Source organism: Xiphophorus hellerii, chromosome 20 (assembly GCF_003331165.1).
Source record: "Xiphophorus hellerii strain 12219 chromosome 20, Xiphophorus_hellerii-4.1, whole genome shotgun sequence".
Taxonomy (NCBI): Eukaryota; Metazoa; Chordata; class Actinopteri; order Cyprinodontiformes; family Poeciliidae; genus Xiphophorus; species Xiphophorus hellerii.
In genome coordinates this window covers 27,093,928-27,113,151 of record NC_045691.1, presented here as the reverse complement: position 1 = coordinate 27,113,151, position 19,224 = coordinate 27,093,928, and the positions used below count along the sequence as shown (strand labels likewise).

The following is a 19,224-nucleotide window of genomic DNA, read 5'->3' as shown; positions in this document are numbered from 1 at the left end:
CTTTACATCTTACCTCATGCGTGGTGTTAGACTGCCCCCATGTGGCGTTGACATGTCACTTCTAAATCAAGCAGATTTTTGAGGTTATTCGAATATATATATTATGGTGACAATCAAAACAAAGGAAGAGCTTTCAATCTTTTTACAACCCGACTCTCTAAACTAAAGGAATCAGCAGCGAAGAGCCGCATGGCATCAGCAGGAACCGAACAGACGGAAGCTCCAGTTCCTCCCCAGCAAGGTCAGGCTTCAGAAGATGATTGATTAAATTGAGATTAATTAAATCTCTGATGTTGCACATAATGTGCGCAAAAACAAACAAAAAAACACACACACACACACACGCATCAGCATATTTAAAAGAATTATTTATTTAAAAAATAGCACACTGCTTTTGAATTCGAAAATGTCTACAAGTTCAGGAAAACCATTGATAAATAAAAAACAAAACTGTGCCCACGGATGAAAGTACTCTGTCTTGCATTAGACTGCACATGTGTTGTACTTCTTTTTTTTTTCCTTCTTCAACTTAATTATCATCATATATGATGTCAATTAGCGTCCTAGGGGCTTTGAAACAATTACAGATCATAGCAGCCTCTTCATAATGTCACTATCTGGAGACTCAGAGGCGTTTAAAAACATAAAACAACCATCATCATCATTAAACTACGGCTAAAGTTTCAACCATGATTGTGACAAAAGTTAAAACAAAAATGTAAACAAATGTGTAACAATCAAAGTTAAACAAACAAAATCTCACAAATCTGTCTGGAGTGTTATACTTTAGTGACACATAATTGAATTTGCTTTAACAATATTAACTACAAAACTCAAACATTAACACTGATGCTCAAAAAGAAATACCCTCCCGACTGCCTGGTCTGTCTTCAGCTCTTAGGGTTGCCATAGCGATGAGAATATTTGAATCACGTGTACTTAGTAAGACGCAGTTGCTGCATGAAACCGGACCCAAACGAGAGTAAAATATGACATACACATGTTGCTCTTTTCAAATGAAAACAAACCTTTTAAATATTTACACATTCACGTTTCTGGGAGTTTATGTCACAAACTGGCATAAAGTAGCTCATTACTATAAAGTGGAACAAAAATGAAGAACTGCCTTTATGGTTTTTTGGGGGTTTTTTGTTACAAATAAAATCTGAGAAGTGTGGTCTGCATTTGTATATCGGCCCCCAAATTCATACTTTGTAGAACCAGAAGTGCGGGATGCACCATTCAACAAATTCTTCCACATGAGCCGTGGACCTCTGCAGGAAAATTGGGTGCACTGGGTTGTATTTAGGGGCATCAGATTTTCATCTCTAACAAAATTTAGACAACATTTAGAATCAGTTTATTCAACTTCACAACTCTACGCTACTTTGAGTTCTATCAAGTACAAAAGCAAATCAAATACAGTGAAAAGTGGCTGTAATGTGACAAAATGTGGAAATATTTCGGGGTGTTGAACACTTTCACAAGGGTCAGCGTGTAAAAACACACCTATAGAGTTATGCAACATTGATCTGAGATTTCAATGGATGTATTTTTACGCCTTAGTAGCGCAGTGAAAACTTAAAGTAACACCACGGGGACGTGTTTTACTCCAGGTGCGAGACTATCCTTGGCATTCGGCTGGTTTCTGCCGGCTGCGCTCGCAAAAACTGTACCGTGATTGTCAGCGGCCCTCGCGAGCCTCCCGTCAACGTGACGCTGATCGAAGCGGACAGGATGTCGCACGTGAAGGCATGCCGAAACAGCTGCTCATTTACCAACTTTGACGACGTGGAATGAAGTGGCTGCTGCAGAGGTAATGAAGAAACATGGGGGGACGTCTGATCGCTCTCCAGCTGCTTCAGCTCCGCGCAGCCTTTAACTGATCCGACACTAAAAAGGCTAGTGAAAGCTACTCAAACGGGAGCTGCTGTCGTCCTTCTGTCTTTCATCCGGATCTGTCGGAGCGGCAGACCGGAGGTGGCGAACGTAGCACGACTGAGATTTTGCCGGTCGGTGAGGTAACTTTTAGCAACGCCCTTAAAACACGCTCTGTTTAAAATTCAAGCATAGACCTCCGCTGCAGGCGTCAGACGCTTCAGAGTTCATCGTGACGGATGCCGCGCCGCCATTTGGGATGCCGAGTGACATAATCAGCTGCCTCCAGCACGATGCGCATAAACTCCCCCACATCAAAGGAGTAGTTGGTAAACTTAGGATGGTCCCCAAGTGTCGGATGATGGCCCTAAAAGAGCATGAGAGAAGACGTGTAGCGAAAGAAAAGTTTAATAGAAGAGTGCAGCAGGGCGGGTCTGTGTTTTCAATCTGCCAAAAAAGTTTCGTGTGCTGGAACTGTAAATTCACATTGCAACTATAATCATTTGCAAACGTGTTCTTAGATTTTATGTTATTTTTTTACATTTCTTTTTTAATGCTACAACCACAAAATTCAATTCAATTCCTGGGATTTTACCGACACAAAGAACTGTAGTGAATAACTGTGAGTCGGGAGGAATAGGTCACCTTTCTCAAGATCTTTGACTAGGAAAAATCTGAAAAGTGTGGCATGAATTCATATTCATCGTAAGATTTAATTTTAAAATAATCTTTGAATTTTAACATTAACTTATTTCAAAGGCCCAGCCAGAAACCCAACTTAAATCTTAGAGGGAGCTAAGGATTAGGGTCCTAGCATAGAGGTTTTCTGACTTTAAAAAAATGTCAAAATACCAGTGGAAACAAGAAAAAGCTGCTCATCACTTACAATAAAGGCTCGATTGTTCCACTGGTTATTGAGAAGAATATAAGTTATTTTCAAATTTTTTTATTGAAATATAAATTGAAACAGCATTTCTTTAAATATATACTCTGTTAAAATAGTTTTACCATCTTTTAAGAGAGCCTTTTTTATTTCCTGTTAGAAACCTACATGTTCAACTAATACAACCTTAAATCTAAACTTGCCATTGGCATGAATAAGGTTGGGCTTACCTACAAAATCTAGTCTTAGTGAAAGAGTTACAAGAAATGTTCAGTTGTCTAGTTTTCAGTTTTCCACTAGCCACGAAGGGGACACGGCAATAATGTAGAAATAGGGGCTCTAAAGTTGAACCTTTTGACAAAACTAACACTGCACATTACTACTCTGAACAATTCATCCCCATGCCAAAACATGGTGGTGGCAGCATCATGCAATAGGGAAATTTTTTCAGGCGGAAACTGATGGAAAGATGGATGGAGCTGAGTAGGGGGTAACCCTAAAGAAAACTGCTAGAGACTACCAAACACAGTGTTTAGGTGCATAAAGTTCCACTTTCTACCAAAAAACATCCGCAGCTTTAATTACAGCTAAATTTGGTTGGAAAAAACTTTGACTCAGCAGTTCAATCAAATACACACACCTCTTTTTTCAGATGACTTAAAAAACAATGCATCATTCACAACTTCACCAATTATGCACTACTTTGTGTTGGTCTTCTTCACAGAATCCCAATAAAACAGATTGAAGTTTGCAGTTGTTCCAAGAGGCATACTTTTAAGAGACACTGTAAACTCGCATCGACGTGTGATGTAGGGGGAAATGAAGTCGAAGTGCAGCAGCTCGTGCCGGAGTTTCCCTACCTTGTCCTGGGGGAGAACTTTGTCCATTTTCTGCCAAGTCACATATCGAATCCCCCGCAGGCGAGCCAAATCTCGATAGCAGCTCTCATCCTGACAGTTATATCTAAAAAAGGACAGACGCCGACACTCAGCTCTTGTTCTCTCCGCCACGCCTCTCTCTTTCCCTCAGTCATCTATTCTTCATCGCACGTGTGCCCACCATGCTTCACTCCCTCGTGCCATGCATAAATATACACACACACACACATAAACAAAAAAGGCCACTTACGCTACCACACACATTAAAACACACACAGCCTATGGGCGTTTTGCCTGCCAAGGCTTGCCAGGTGTGATGAGCGGCTGATTAATTAGGCGCTATTTCACAGTCAAACACCGAGCGGTTGAAAGGTGCTTTATTAAGAGGACGCTGCCGAACCGGAAGCCTGACTGACATTCACTCACACAGACGGTAAAAACGAAACAGAAATGTCGCTCACAGCTCGAAGATGACAGCCCAGTCAGGGAGGAAGAGGAGGTGTGTGAGTCCGGCGCCGTGCACCCCTATGAAGATGTCTGAGCTGTGGGTGAGTCTCAGCTGCTCCAGGAAGGGAACGTCCCTGAAAGACGCACAGGGTAATTTCCACATCTGTCCACCTCAACTTCAGAAACAACGTCTACTCCCATCTTGAGGGTCCACAAAGACACTTTTCAAATAGCTCAAGGTTCATTTATTGTAAACGATCAACCCACACTCTCATATTCATGAGTTTCTTTTCACTCAAAACAATAAACATATGGAAACAAAATGTCATTTTAAAAGGGTGGTATTATGTGAAATTTAGTTTTTTGAACTTGACATTATGTTAGAATGTAATTTCCTCATCAGAAACATACTTTCCATGCATATTTGAGGAATCTTTTCATCTCCCACAGAGACCATTCAGCCGTGCAAAACGTCTGGGTGGACCTAGCTCCGCCTTCGAGACGCAGCTCCACTTCAGAGCTGCAGTTTCCAAGCTTCAAAGCTTCTGCATTACAGAGCACCCCTCCCCTATAACTCGCCCACTCAGCTCCTTCAGACTAGCCAGCAACAATTAGCAAGCACTTGGTGGAACTGCACATCAGCTGAGCTCATTCTCGGGGTTAATAGAGAAGTGCCGTTTTTAATGACTTCATGAAGGCGGAGTTTCAGAAAGATCAAGAGTTTCTTAAAGAGACAGAGCCCCAATGTCAAGACGTTAAATATGCAAATTTACATACTTAGACAAGAAACGTCTGCAAAAATTGACAACAAATATGAGGCAGGGGTTTAAAAAATGTTTTAAATATGAATATAAAAGCATAAAAAGGGGGGAAAAGTGCAATTTTAAGGTGACTCGAAAAACTCAGGGATTTAATCATTAAAATGCTTACTAGAACAAAACTAAATGTATATCTTATTTTAAGAAAAACTCAGCCCCTCCATATAATAATGTTTGTAAATACTCTCAAATGACAAACATGGCATGTTGTGTCTGTCACCAAAACTGAATTTCGGATTCTGGATGTTGACCGCGAGCCGCTGTTTGAGGGCCGCTGATCTAGAGCAGGAAACTTTCAGCTACAGCACAGGAGTACAACTCCAGTCCTGGAGGGCCGGTGTCCTGCAACGTCTAGATGTGCCTCTGCTGCACCACGCCTGAATAGAATAAGTAGGTCATTAGCAAAGCTCTGGAGAACTGATCTACACAAGGAGGAGGTAATTAAGCCATTTCATTCCAGTGTTTTGTACCTGTGGCACATCTAAAAACTGCAGGACAGCGGCCCTTGAGGACTGGAGTTTGAGACCCCTGAGCTATGGTCAAACAAAGCGATGCCAAGCAGCGCTCAGAAACTCACTTGTACTTGTAGTCCACCACACTGACCTCCAGCAGAGGCACAGTCTTGAGGGCATTGACCAGCTGTGAGAGCAACAGAAGGATGTGAGCAAATGGCCGCAACATAAATCACGAGCCTTCTTGTACTGTTTTATCACAAATAAGATTTTAAACAGCCATTTAATGGAGGTGGGCAGCAAATCAATGACAGAGTGGAAGAGTTGTTTAAGTAAAGGGCAGAGAAAGAAGCAGAAAGACAATGAAGAAAAATAGGAGCGACAAAGATAAAAAGAAAGAAAGACGGAAGGTGGTGGTGAACTCACTTCCACTTGATTTCGGATCCGTCTGTATTCTGTGCTGCGCGCCAGCAGGGTGACACGAACTCGCCCCTCCTGAAAGCAGAGACAAAAACCAATAACCCATCAGCTAAGGCCAGAAAAAATGGGCTGATGGGAAAACAGCTGCTAATTCAAAGTTCTCATGTCTGATTTTCAACAGAGTGAGCAGGGTCTGTTTTCTGGAAGCGCTCTAGGAGTTTTTTCTAAATGCTGAAAGCAATCTCCTTAACGGGAAAAACAGTGAGTCCTTTTGTTTCTTTAGTCTATACTGCCACCTTTTGTTCATGATGAATAGGTAGACCTTCTACACTGACATTATGTGAATCTCAAAGGTGGTGAAATTCCAAGTTTTTCTGAGCTCAGGAAAAATAATTTCATAACTTTTCCACATATAATATGATTTTATGTACAGCTAAAATCAAAACTCTGTTTAAGGTAAAAAAGGAAGAAAAGACATTTTAAAAAAATCTGGTTGCAAAATGTGGACACCTTTGATCTACCACTTTGTGAAAGAACACTTTGATTTAATTTCAGTGTTCTTGTTTCAGGGTCCTGCAACAAGAAAAAAAAAATCCCACTTTATTCAAGAGCAGAATGATGATCTGTCAGTCACATTGTACAAGCTGATCAAAGGATTCGACACAATGTGGGAGCTTTCACAGCGTGCGGCTGGGATCACAGGAGCAAAAGGACGAAGTCTACGACTCAAGTGAGTTTCATCTCTAAGGTGGACAGACTCTGCCTTAGTTAGAGCAGGGAGTTACATCACTTAGTTGAGTTTCTTTTCCTCCGCATCCAAAGAAGTCAGTTGAGGTGGCCTCTCGCCCAATGACTGACAGGCACCAGCCTATGGATGGATGGACTTTTTCAGAAATTCTTAACCTCACCTTTGACTGAGGGGAAAGTGAAAACAGAGTACAGCAATTACGATAAGGGGAGATAAGAAGAGAGGATGGTTGAGGAGAACGAAGACAGCGTAAAAGAGACGACCAACAGTTTGAGTAACTTCTTGACACCGTTAATCTGGCGATGAAAGAAGAAAAGTCCAGAAAGGGTTTGGACCAGAGAGGTCATTTATTTCAGTTCCTGGTCTGGTATCAGCAACAGACCGATGTCTCCCTTAACAGACTTTTATCATATTTTCGGTGACGGCTATGAATAACCCATGAGCTGCTACAAAGAACGGAGGAGGTTAACACGATTTTCTGGTCACAAAGATATGATCGCTTTAAATTGGACACCATAAAGATCTTTTGAGTTCTGCAGAGTTACAGATTAGAGGATGAAGAGAGGATTGTGCCCCAACTGTGTAACTATAGCTGTGTACCCTTTGCTCTTTTAACACTGCAGAAGTGATGTGTTAATCACAGCAATGACAAGGTCAACAGAATCCAGGACCCCACATGATTACAAAAGACATGTCAGGTTTCAACTGCAAGCGATAGAGATATTTTCCATTAGAAATCCTCATGAAATCATTTCTTAAAACTTGGGAACTCAGAGCTGTTCAATATGCATGCTGGGTTTTAGAAGCGAATAGGGCCATAGATACATATGTACTAATCCTTCCTGGCAGTACGGCTGATTAGAGTCAGTGAACTCGTCATTAGTCCCTTTCAGATCGTCGTCCTGCAACAAGAAAAGAAATTCCACTTTATGGTCCATAAAGTGCAGAATGATGATCTGTCAGTCACATCGAACAAGCTGAACCAAGGATTCGACACAAAGTGTGTGCTTTCAGAGCGTGCGGCTGGGATCGCAGGACCAAAAGGACGAAGTCTACGACTCTGGAGAATTCAAGTGAGCTTCATCTGTAAGGCAGCTAGAATAAGCCTTAATTTAAAGGAGTTAAATCACTTAGTCGAGCTTCTTGTCCTCCGCATCCAAAAAGGTCAGTTGAGGTGGTTCGGGTATCTGATTTGGATGCCTCCTTTTGTAGCAAGGATCCCAAACTCAATGGACAGACTTTATACCCCATAAAGCCAGAGATTGTTTTGCCACATACTGAGTTGGGCAGAGGGATTAAAATATTTCAGTAAGTTGTCTACCTTTTTTTATCCTCTATGAAGGTATGCAAATATTTTAAAAAGCATCCATTTAGGTTCCCTGCAACAACTGGCTCTCACAAAATGATTAAGAATTAGGTGATTAGAAGGTATAGAAAGAATGATAGAGCAACCTAACCCAGGGCACCAATACAGGAGTTCCTGCTCACTGGTGAGATTACATGCTTTGCTTTAGATTTTGCTTGTTTTAATTGTAGGCTCTAATGAAAAAGGGCCTACGCGTATCTCAAAAAGAAATGCGTTTTTTCACAGAAAGCCCCCGCCTACCTTTGGTCCGTTTTGCGGGATGTTAAGCCGATGCAGGACGTGCTGAGAAAACGCCCTAAACATCCCTTCAGTGTGGCAATCAGTGACCTGCAATCGGCAGAAGACAAATCTGTTCACTCGCATAAAATTCACTTTTGATATCCTCAAAATCAATCATTTGAATCGCACGAGCAGATTGTAAAAAAAAAAAAAAAAAAAAGTTCTTCTGCTTTAGAAATAAGGCTCTTTTACATCTAACCACACAAATGCTTTTGGCAACGTATATTCCTGTCTCTGTGAAATGAATTTCACATGACACCATCCACTTGACACAAGTCTTAGAATTTTATGAACATGCTCCTGCAGAGTATTTCTAAATGTGAACACATGAATAAAAACATGACATATGCTGCAGGGGCAATCAGCTTCAGCTTGAGGCTGACCTAGCAATATTTCACACCTCAAGGCTGGAACCGCAGGACAACACATATTTATATGCTATCATCTTTATAGTGATCTCCTTGGAATTATCATTTAAATAACCCGAGCACATGGAACCTGCTGATGGTTTGAATATATTACATAAATATTTGACACAAATCGCAAGTTTCTGACTGAACCTAATATTGTCGTGCTTGTGCTGGAGACAGACCAATGAATAATAATATTAGTAATGATGATCATCATAAAAGTGGGGTGGGGGGGGGATCCTAGCCAATGCACAGAATAGTCAGCATGAGATCAAACTGTGTAAGGCACATTTAAAGGAAATGTGAGGTAAAATGGCACTAGGCTGTTCAAACAACATCGCCAACTGGCCAGCAATGTTAATTATTGGAAGCCTTAGATTTAAAATGTGAAGTTCTACTGCAATCACAGCAAATATCAAAAATCATTATTTTTATTGATGTATTTGCAAGTAAAAAAAACCCCTGAATTTTCAGAATATCAAACAAAAATAGAAATAAAACAAACGTAGGCCTCAGTTCAGTCAGGGATGCAACTCTGTGAATAAAGTAAAGAAAATTCTGGTGATCCTAAAAAAATGAATGTGAGAGAGAGAGAGAGTGAGAGGAAAAACCAATGCCTTTTCGTAGTGTATGTCAATATCTGTTTTCAGCTGCATGTCCATGAAGGGTAACTTACTAGAGGCGTGTTGTAGAAGAGACCGTATCTCATTCTTGGAAGAAGGGAGAAGAAGGAATCTTTAAAGCACACCTATACGGGTATGGAAATCCATCAATAAGGCATGGCAGATAAATATTAATACTATTATTAGAAAACATATAATGCAAACTTGAGTTTTTTAATGCTTTCTTTTTGGGTGATTTATTTATGCAAATGTTAATTACCGATTCCTAGTTGTACTTTTGGAGATTACTGATTTGCTAAGAAAAAACAGTTTTTAGTCCCTCCAGTTTGTTGTGATTCTGAAATCGTGGAAATTCAAACAAAATTAACAAATATCTGCATTTTTCACGCCAACGCGTAACTTTGACATTATTGAAAAATTTTCTGCGTAAATAGTAAAAATAAAAAAATTTGGTCCATGACTGATATGGTGAGCAACAAAAACTGAGCTATTTAAATTATTTAAAGAATAAAAATGTTTGTGTGTCCAATCGGGTCTTTTTCTTCAATAAGTAGACTTTGGAAGAGGTTTAATGAGGAAAATATATTGCAAACTTCCATGCAAATATTTATCAAGCACCGCCAGAAAATCTGTGATTTTGATTGCAAAAAAAAAATCATAAAAATAATTACAAAATTCTGGAGAGTTTTGCTGTATTTAGATTAATGTGGAGTATGTTTTTGCATAAAATCTGTAGTTATTACACATTTACTTTATGGTGCGTGATTACATTTTGGAATACAAAGAATATTGTATGTATTCAAATGCAAATTTTAATTCTACTCTATTACAGCAAGCTTTCAGTCACAATTAGTAAATATTTAATATTTTCTTTTGAAATAGAATAACAAATTTTGCACCAAAACTTGAGGCTAGACTCACTCTTTTAGAGTCATAAGTCTTCAGGTGGATGATGTCATAGTCTGTGAAGGCCTGCCATGTTTCCCTGAACAGATCACCATAACCATAATAACTCTGGAATAAAAAAAAAAAAACATACAAAAGGAGAAACAGAAGCATAAATGATTAAAACAAACGGGAAAAAATTATAAGCTACAAGATTCAAACATATTTCACAGGTCAAAATCTAATTATTTTCCAAAGTGAGTTTTCAGTTCTTAAATTACAAAGATTTTTACCATAATCCACATTTTTACATACCTGTACAGAGCTGGGATTAACTCACTCTCCAGGTTCAGTCTTCCCTACTTTTTCCAAATATTTTCAGATTTTTGATAACTCTTGTATACCTTGTATTTTTAAAAACTGTTATTTTTCTTTTTATTCTTCCCTTAAATGAGACAGGCATTCACCAGAGAAAAAACACTTTTCTTAACTTTAACATGCTATGGACGATGAAAACCATTTAGATTTTCTTAGAACAAATGGCCAACTAAATATTCCTGGACTTAATTGTCTTCATTTATGCCAACTAAAGTCACTAATTACTTTTTAACCCTAAAAATAATGGTGTACATTAAAAAAAAATAAAGTAAACCATCAAACTTTCATTCCTCATGAAATGGTAATGAGAGGCCACTGGTACTCACCGTGTCCCACATGACAATGTTGATATCTGAGCTAAAGGAGTTGTTAATGTGCTGAGAGATGTAGAGGTTCACAAAGTCACAGAAATGGTGGTACATGTTCACCCCTGTTAGGACGACAACAACAACAAAAAAACACTATTAGGGTTTTTATTATGACTGACAAGATGAAAAAAAAAAAAAAAATTCTTTTGGGCAAGAAAACGACGAATAAACAATGCTCTGAACTCTCCAAAAAGGAAGGCAACAAGCATGTCAATTTAGTTCAAATTATTGCCAACACAATGTAAACGGACGTCTGAAACATCTTTACTTGGCTTGTTTAAATAACTAGAGCTGAACGTGAATCAGTTAGTGACTCACCTGCGTCAAGTTTCATGAAAACTGTTGGTTTTTCTATAATGATGTCACAGTGGCCATCTTCCACGGGACGGAAGTTCAGTTCAGAGTAGGTCTGTAGTTCAGCGTACCTACAAAAATACGATGAACTTTGATCATCATTCTGCTCTTTCAAAAAGGTATCATATTGTATTTGTGAAAAGGAAAAAAGGCAAATATGTAAAAGAATTACACTGTGGGAATATTGGCCACATATGATGTAAAGCTAAACGGAAGTTAAACAGAAAAGAAAACCTGCCGCAAAAAAACTTGAGACTGAGCAGAGGCTTGCCATCCAGAGCCAGAGCTACAATGAAATGGTTTAATTTAAAGGGGAAGAATCATGTATATGTATTTTCCAGACACATAGTACCATTTTATAGCATAATAATATGTTAACTCCAGTTGTTTTAAAAACGCTATATATATCGGATATGACATAAAAGAAATTTTACTTCCTAATTTAACGCCTTGAAAAATAATTTCATAGTGATCATATCTATACCATCTAAAATATGAGGACAGACTTGCAGGCTGGAAGCAAAAAAGATAGAATAAAATGACTTTTACATGGCATTTCACGAGCTAAAGTCAGTCTTATAGAAACTAACACGTGTTAAGGGTTTCAGGAAACCACAGGTCCTTTGTTATGTGAGCTGTGAGTCAGTCCGCCTGAAATCCCCTCCCCCTCTTGTGAGAATCACGTGCTCGGCCACGCGGCCTTTAAATTCTCTGTGGAGGCAGCACTTTACCATGAGGGCCAGTGGCGCAATGGATAACGCGTCTGACTACGGATCAGAAGATTCTAGGTTCGACTCCTGGCTGGCTCGTCTCTTTTCTTCATTTAATTTGTGTGTAGATTTCCTACTGGCTTCCTGTTTCTTACATCATAAATGAATAAAGAGTTTTATTACGGATACACTAATAAATAGGATATGTGAAACTGTGTGTCTATTCAGAGTCAATGTTGGGAAAGAGGATTGCTCCCCTTCATTTTACTTACACTTTTTAGAGACTGTTTTTACAGAATTTTCCTTTCAGCTTTAAATGAAAAAGAAAATACAATTTGAAAACTACATGCTGTGGAAATTCTGAAAATTTATTTCATAATTCATGATAATGGATGTAGTGACTGTAGTCGTAAGTTCTGTCTAAACTATTTTAATCCAGAACTGCCTCTATTACACTGAGAATTCCCACTATGTTTACTTCAATTCAGTTTATTTATACATAGTTTCAACCACAAATGTCTCAGGGCACTTTACCAATAAAAATCAATGAAAGCCTTAGAGTAGCACTGAGCATGTGAGGGGTCACCACACAAAACCTCTCAGGTCCCTGGTGGTCTAGTGGTTAGGATTCGGCGCTCTCACCGCCGCGGCCCGGGTTCGATTCCCGGTCAGGGAACAGTTATTTTTTGTGTGGGTGTGTTACAACATTAAAAAAGGAGTTACATTACGAGACTTTCCTTAGGCCACAGCGATCATTACAATAGATCAACATAGCGAAACTGTTGAAAATAGTTGGAAGTATTTTTTTTTTGCATGAAACTTTTTCTATTTGTCTTAATAGGTGCACTCTACAAATAAACTGAAAATTTATTCATTTTACACATCTGTACCAACCCCTAGGTCTACTTTTTACATAGATACTGTTCAGGTCAATTTGACCCGGCAGTCAAGTTGAAGTGCAAAAAAGATTTAAAAATGTCCATTTCTATATGTTTCCTTGCAGCTGTGAACCATATTTCACCACACACACACAAACACAACACACCACACACATACACGTGCACCCCCACAAGCCCACTTTCTCACTACTCTCTTTACTTCACTAGGAAACTGCGAGAAAGCAGGTGTTCACACAACTTTTGACGGGAATCTTTTCTGTTCCCGTGGACAAACTCCATCCACACTGAGTGTACACTCAGCAGAAGTGGAGAAAAACATAAATACTCTCTGCATGACTCATTTATCTTGATTGTAATCAGCGGGTCAATTTGATCCAGAACAGTATGTGTGTCTCAAATTCAATTATAAAGATCACCCATTGAAAAAAAATCAAATAAAGTGTAATATAATATTGTTTACCAAAGATCAAATTCCACTTTTTATGTCCAAATGAGTAAATGAGTAGGCTATTGTCATTGATCCTTTATTTGTGAGAAATTAAAAAAAACGTCATTGCACAAATATTGATTGAAATGGTTAGTATTGGAGTTAATGATCAGATACAAAAATGTTTTGGAGGAATTCTTTGGTTTCTGACACTATTGCATGATTAAACACTCCCCGGGTCAAATTGACCCACAAACATTATTGCTGTACCTCAGAAACTAACAAAACAGGAGGGTTAAAATGTACATGAACTTCCTACATGCACACTGTTAAACCACAGAACCAGACTAGTCATGGTTCCACATCTGTTGGACCAAATGCTCAACCTTGAAGCCTGCAGGTCGTAAATTTTGACATCTATCTATTCTAGTTCGGGGGGATTCTCCATTTCCCTCAGTGGACAGCTGGGTGCAAGTCAACATTACTGCAACCATCTGGATTGTGTTTGTCTAACCGAATTAATTAATGTAATTTATTTACAAAGCGGTTTTCGCGGACAAAGTCGCAAAGAGCTGTACGTGGAAAATCACAAGACGTAGGACGTAAAAACGGGCATCTAAAAGCACGGAGTCTGAAATTCTGGATGGCTTTCAGTCATCAGTCTTTTGTGGGAAAATAACTAATAAATGTTGATGTTGTGAACGGACGCCACGAACATGGAATCGACATGAACTGCAAGGGAAGCTTTGTGTACACTGGTGAATAAGGTATGGCAGTAGTTTAAAGGAGAAGAGAAAGAATCATAACTCGGAAGAAAACGTATCAAGTCAGTATGTTATGATGCGGACGATGCAAATGTGAGGTTAAAACAGTGTTTCTCAATTCCGGTCCTCACGCCCCCCTGCCTTGCATGTTTTAGGTGTTTCCCTACTGCCACACACCTGGATTGAGTATTTTGGTGATCAACAGGCTTCTGCAGTACTTGATGGTCATGCAATCATTTGAATCGGCTGTTCTGGAATAGAGGCACATCTAAAACATGCAGAGCAGGAGGGCCTGAGGACTGGATTTGAGAAGCACTGGGTTAAAAGAAGACACCTGACACACAACAATGAAAAAGGAACATTTCTGTGATGCACTGAAATGCATTGAAGTGCAATTGATTATAAAATAGTGAAATGATGATCATTTGCATAATGTCCCTGCAGTCTGAGCATGCTGACAGAGGAACTGTGTTGAGCCCTCAGGACCTCATTTGGCATCAAAAGAGGCAAGCAGTTGTCAAAAATCGATCTTATAGGTTGCACAGAGATTGCACTAAAAGGTCTTTGTGCACTTTGCAGTTGTGACTCAACATCCATTTTTTCCCTCGACACCCTGTCTGCTGAAAAAAGTATTAATATCACTTGATTTTCTTCACATTTTCTCACATGACAACCACAAACGTCAGTGTTTTTTATTGGGTTTTTATGTGAACTAGCAACATAATTAGAAGCTGGAAGGAAAAAGAAATACATTGTTGTAATGTGAATGAAAAATTCAATACATGGGGGTTTAATCTGTATTCAGCCCCCTTTTGCTGCAGATGTTTTTGTACGTCTCTAGCAGCTCTGCATGTCTACAGACAGAACCTTTTGATCTGACCAAGCTTGGTCAGACCGGATGAAGACACGATTTGTGTAGTGCCCGACTGACCTCCTATTGGTCCAATTGCTACCTGAGCCGTTGATCTCGGCGTGAGCCTCTTAGCCGCTTCTCTGATTAAAGCCCTCACTGGTCGGCCCGTCTTGGTATGTCTGCAGTAGTGTCAAACTGTTCCATCATGTATTTATGGAACATCTGGATTTAAACTGGGATTATTTTACACACCGGTGGTCTCCGTTGAATAATTAGGTGTTTAATGAAAGCCATCGATTTTATTAAGGGCACCAAAGTAAAAGGAAATTAATAAAAAGGTAAATTGCATTTTTCAGGTTTTCATTTGTATAAAACTTTGAAGTTTTGCACCAATAAAATATGATTCTAACTTTTTAAGACGTAGTGAAATCGACTCCGTTCTCGTAAAGACCATTTATTTGTGATGGACGTATGCTTGACTGAAAAAAGCGGGTATGTTATCTCTGTGCTGTTAAAGAAATTGTTGTATTTTCCATTATGATTCCTTCTATATTAATTTGCTAAGTGCACATTTTTCTTTAATTAAAGAATAATGTCTAAAAGTTTTAATTCCAAGACTTATTCGGGATCTGCACATTTATCACTTTAAAAAAAATCACTGCAAGCTCATTTCTACAGACCAAAGCGCGACAGAAAGTGTTTGCTTTGCGTGTGTGAACGGACTGGCGCTCACCAGGACTGCAGAGGACTCTTGTGATCTCCTTCAGCTGCCAGCGCTTGCTTGTTCAGTTTGCAGCGTCCGCCAATCTCCCCCGTACGGATAAAGTCCTCGTCATACCTGGACAGTGAAGCCGGTCAAGATTCGGGTCACTTTTATTAGGGGAAGGGAAGCGGCTTCTAAACGCCACCGACCTCTCGTGACTTCTGCGTGGATTTCGCAAGTCCAGGTAAAGATTTGTTGCCCTGCAGAATCTTGCGTAGCTGCTGCATTTTAATGATGAGTCTCCCTGGGGAAATAAAGCACGATGAAAATAAATCACGTTTAATTGACTTTCACGAAGCATCTTTCAGAGTTTGGGAGGATCGTCTCTCAAGGTAACCCGTTCCATCTGACTTATTTAGCGACAGCAAAAAAATACTCCTGGCCGATTGTCTTTATATTTTTGTTGAACAGTGAGTCTGTTTTTTTTGGACTCGCTGTTTTTTTCCTGTTGACTCAGAAAGCTCGTGAGAACTAAGGAAATGAGCGGACGTACCGGCTCGCCGGCCTTGCAGAGTGTTTTGAGTTCAGAGAGTCGCTCCTTGACGTAACCAAAATCAGCCTGCTTCCAGAAAAGCTCCTGGGCTGCGTCCAGCGAACGGGCCCTGACACATTCAAGATTTAGGCAGATCAGGGGAAGCGCAGCCAGCGATGTGCGTGAGGAACATGTTGCGCTTAAAATAACAATTGTATTGAGGAATCAAATGCGATTTGGCCAAATGTGTGAATGGTGCAGTGAATGAGGTCTTGGGAACAGTTACCATCCGGAGTTAGCCTTGGTGCAGACAGGATAGCTGAAGCGTTTCTCTGCATCGCAGTTTTTCTCGTAGCCCCAACAGAGCGACGGATTCTGCGAAGCATCCTGTTACAAAGGAAACAAAGCGTTTACTCTACAGAGGCTATATCTACACATCACTCCAGTGAAAAGACGTTACAGGAAGTTTGCTGGTGAAATACAGCAGATCATCCTGTGAGTTCATTTTAAACTACAGAACATGTAGTAACAAGAAAAATATGAGGCGAAAACATGAAGGTTGGTAATTAGCTAATCTATATGATAGACCAAGGAAACAGTCCCAAAGTGCAAACATAATAGAATAGAATAGGAAACGAGTTACCCCGAGCAGCAAACATAAAACTAACCATGATGATAAATAATATATACAAAGTGCATATTAATTGTAACAATACACAAAAAATGGGATAAATGCACAGCGTTACTCAATTTAAAATCTGGAAAAATGTTATATTTGAAACACTGTGGAAAAATGTCATTTATTCATCATACAAAATAAATTCTTGTGTTCTGTAAAATAAATCGCCAAAATATATATTTTGACAGCAAATAAAATTGTGGGTAAACTTAACTGAACATAAAATTTGTATAAGTAGATAGCTAAAAAAAATATGGTGCAAGTTATATCAGGAGTTTTCCTCCTGATATAACTTAAATTAATTAAAGCCTGACTGATAACCTGAAACATCTAGGTGAGACAAACAAGCCAAAAATAGAAGAAATGTGTTAATGAAGAACATATTTTCTCGCAGCATTGTATCGTTTTTGCAAAAGACAAGTAAATAAAAAATCACAAAGTTCATTGAAACATTCCTTGGCAAGGACATTGCAGTAGATTAGTAAATTACATCATTTAAAACTGTTGCTGAGAAAACCGCGAGCACCGACATTAAAGTGGCAAAACTTAGAATACCATATAACACAAATAAAAAAACTTCTTGATGTGCCAGAGCCTGAAAAATAGAAGACCATATCTTACTTTAAAAGGGCAGAGTGGGTCCTGGCGGCATAACTTGGCGACCTTCTTATTGTTGCTGAGAAAATAGAGTATGTGCTCCGGCGGCAAGGAGATCCTGCTGTAGTTCAGCAGGGGTGAAGCCAGGTTGTGGTCGGTGACCTCAGCCGTCACAACGCTGACCGCAGCGGGGGGGAAAACTATGCCCAGCGCTACCAAGAGCAGCATAGTCAGAAGGACAGGCAGACATATGAAACAGCTGCCTGTCTTCACAGCGCTCTGAGAGAATAGGAAAGACACACTCAGACTTGTGATCTCGGTTAGGGAGAGTAACACATCACAGAACGGGAGCATGTGGGAACAGGCAAGCGTGTGGGAACGTGGCTCCAGGCGGATCTGATCTCCGCGCAAGGACAAGTCCTGTTGTTGCAGGAAATAACACTGACCTTTTTCCGACTCTTGTCTGAGCAACCATAACAAAGACTTAAAAGTGGAAAGGAGCTACGATTCCTGGTGCTGAAGCGCGCAACAATATGCAGAAGGGGGAAAGTCAGAAGCCATAGTGACACAAAAGTCATTTTTTTACAATCCAATCTAGTTGGTTAAAAGTCCAGACTTTGCTGGTGCTTTTACAGCCTTGAGCCAATGAAGTGTTTCCCTTAAAAAGTCAATGACTGATGACTTAGAAATTATAGTGCAACCTTTGATAAAACAGCCAAGCTCATTGTATTTCCCCACAATAGCTATGAATCTGTTTCATATCTGAAGGAAGGGGAAAGTAAGAAACTGTTTATGCTGCATATTTTAAAACAATGGGTGGAAAAAGCTTACATGGTTCAGTAACACTAAGGAAGCCAGTAGTGAAAGATAATCGAGTACATTTACTCCAGTATTGTAAAATATTACCTCTTTTTTTTAATAGTGCCACCTTTACACACCAAGATTACATGCTTCTTATTTACTAATAAGGCTGTGCCGATTTTGCAAACAAAATAAACGTGAATTTTGACTATGTAATTGTAGTAAACTGGTAAAGACATAACCCCAAAGGATTTGATGCTGCAATTGGAGCAAAAGGCAAACTTCTGCGTCAGGGCGCTGGAGGCACATTTGAAAACCACGCCAAATTTTCTGTTCAGTTCTCACCTGCTTCTTTCTAGCGGTTTTGCATATGTTTTATGACACTAAAATAAAACACATTGAAGTATCCGTCCATAACACGACGAAATTAGTCTATTTATTGCCAGGCACTGCGCCCATCTTCCAGAAGTGAAAAATGTTTCGTCTTACTGTTAATTTTCTTCTGCAGTGAATGGCAGAGAGAAACACGACTTTATTTGACGCCTACCTTTCATGTTACTTGTAGCTAGCTTTACTTTGACTGGTAATACTGACTAAAATTAACTTAAAACTTTGCGAACCGCATAGAGCATTCAGTTAAACATTGTAAATGTCAATAAATAGTCACAACACAGAGATGTAGTGACAATAAGGCATAACTTAAGTGATTTTTTTTTCGTCGGGAAGCAGCAGATATGTTTAACAAGCTCAAATAAAAATGTCGAAATAGCTAACATCTAGCTCTGGTTCACAACAAAGCGAGAAGACCCCGTTAATGTGAAGTTTTGCCGTGCCGTGAATGCAACGCAAAGAAGACAGAAAAGATAAGATATATTTCTATGACACAGTCACAACTACAACCACAAGTAATAACCACCATTGGTTATCTAAATAAATCTATTAACGCGTTGGTTAGGAACCGCTTTACCTAAATACACAGCCTGCTGTCTCTGACTGAAGCAGCGATGATGCCGGTGGTCGCCATAACACCGGAAACCTTCCACGTTAGCAGGGTGTACTGCGACCAAGTGGC

General features: G+C 39.5%; 1 protein-coding gene and 2 non-coding genes across 3 annotated transcripts; 2 read left to right on the top strand and 1 right to left on the bottom strand.

Moving 5' to 3' along the window:
- Positions 1-351: 351 nt before the first annotated feature.
- eogt (EGF domain-specific O-linked N-acetylglucosamine (GlcNAc) transferase) lies at positions 352-19,216 on the bottom strand. Its single transcript, XM_032548777.1, has 16 exons — positions 19,120-19,216; positions 17,376-17,630; positions 16,362-16,462; positions 16,097-16,205; positions 15,753-15,847; positions 15,574-15,678; positions 11,152-11,258; positions 10,792-10,895; positions 10,124-10,216; positions 9,256-9,327; positions 8,131-8,217; positions 5,783-5,851; positions 5,482-5,543; positions 4,101-4,220; positions 3,622-3,724; positions 352-2,245 (listed from the first exon to the last, which is right to left on the bottom strand). The coding sequence occupies exons 2-16, from the start codon at positions 17,577-17,579 to the stop codon at positions 2,099-2,101; spliced, it is 1,578 nt and encodes a 525-aa protein (XP_032404668.1). The 5' UTR covers positions 17,580-17,630; positions 19,120-19,216; the 3' UTR covers positions 352-2,098.
- On the top strand, positions 11,924-11,996 carry trnar-acg (transfer RNA arginine (anticodon ACG)). The gene has a single exon. It is a non-coding gene; the product is annotated as a tRNA-Arg (tRNA).
- trnae-cuc (transfer RNA glutamic acid (anticodon CUC)) lies at positions 12,502-12,573 on the top strand. The gene has a single exon. It is a non-coding gene; the product is annotated as a tRNA-Glu (tRNA).
- Positions 19,217-19,224: the final 8 nt, after the last annotated feature.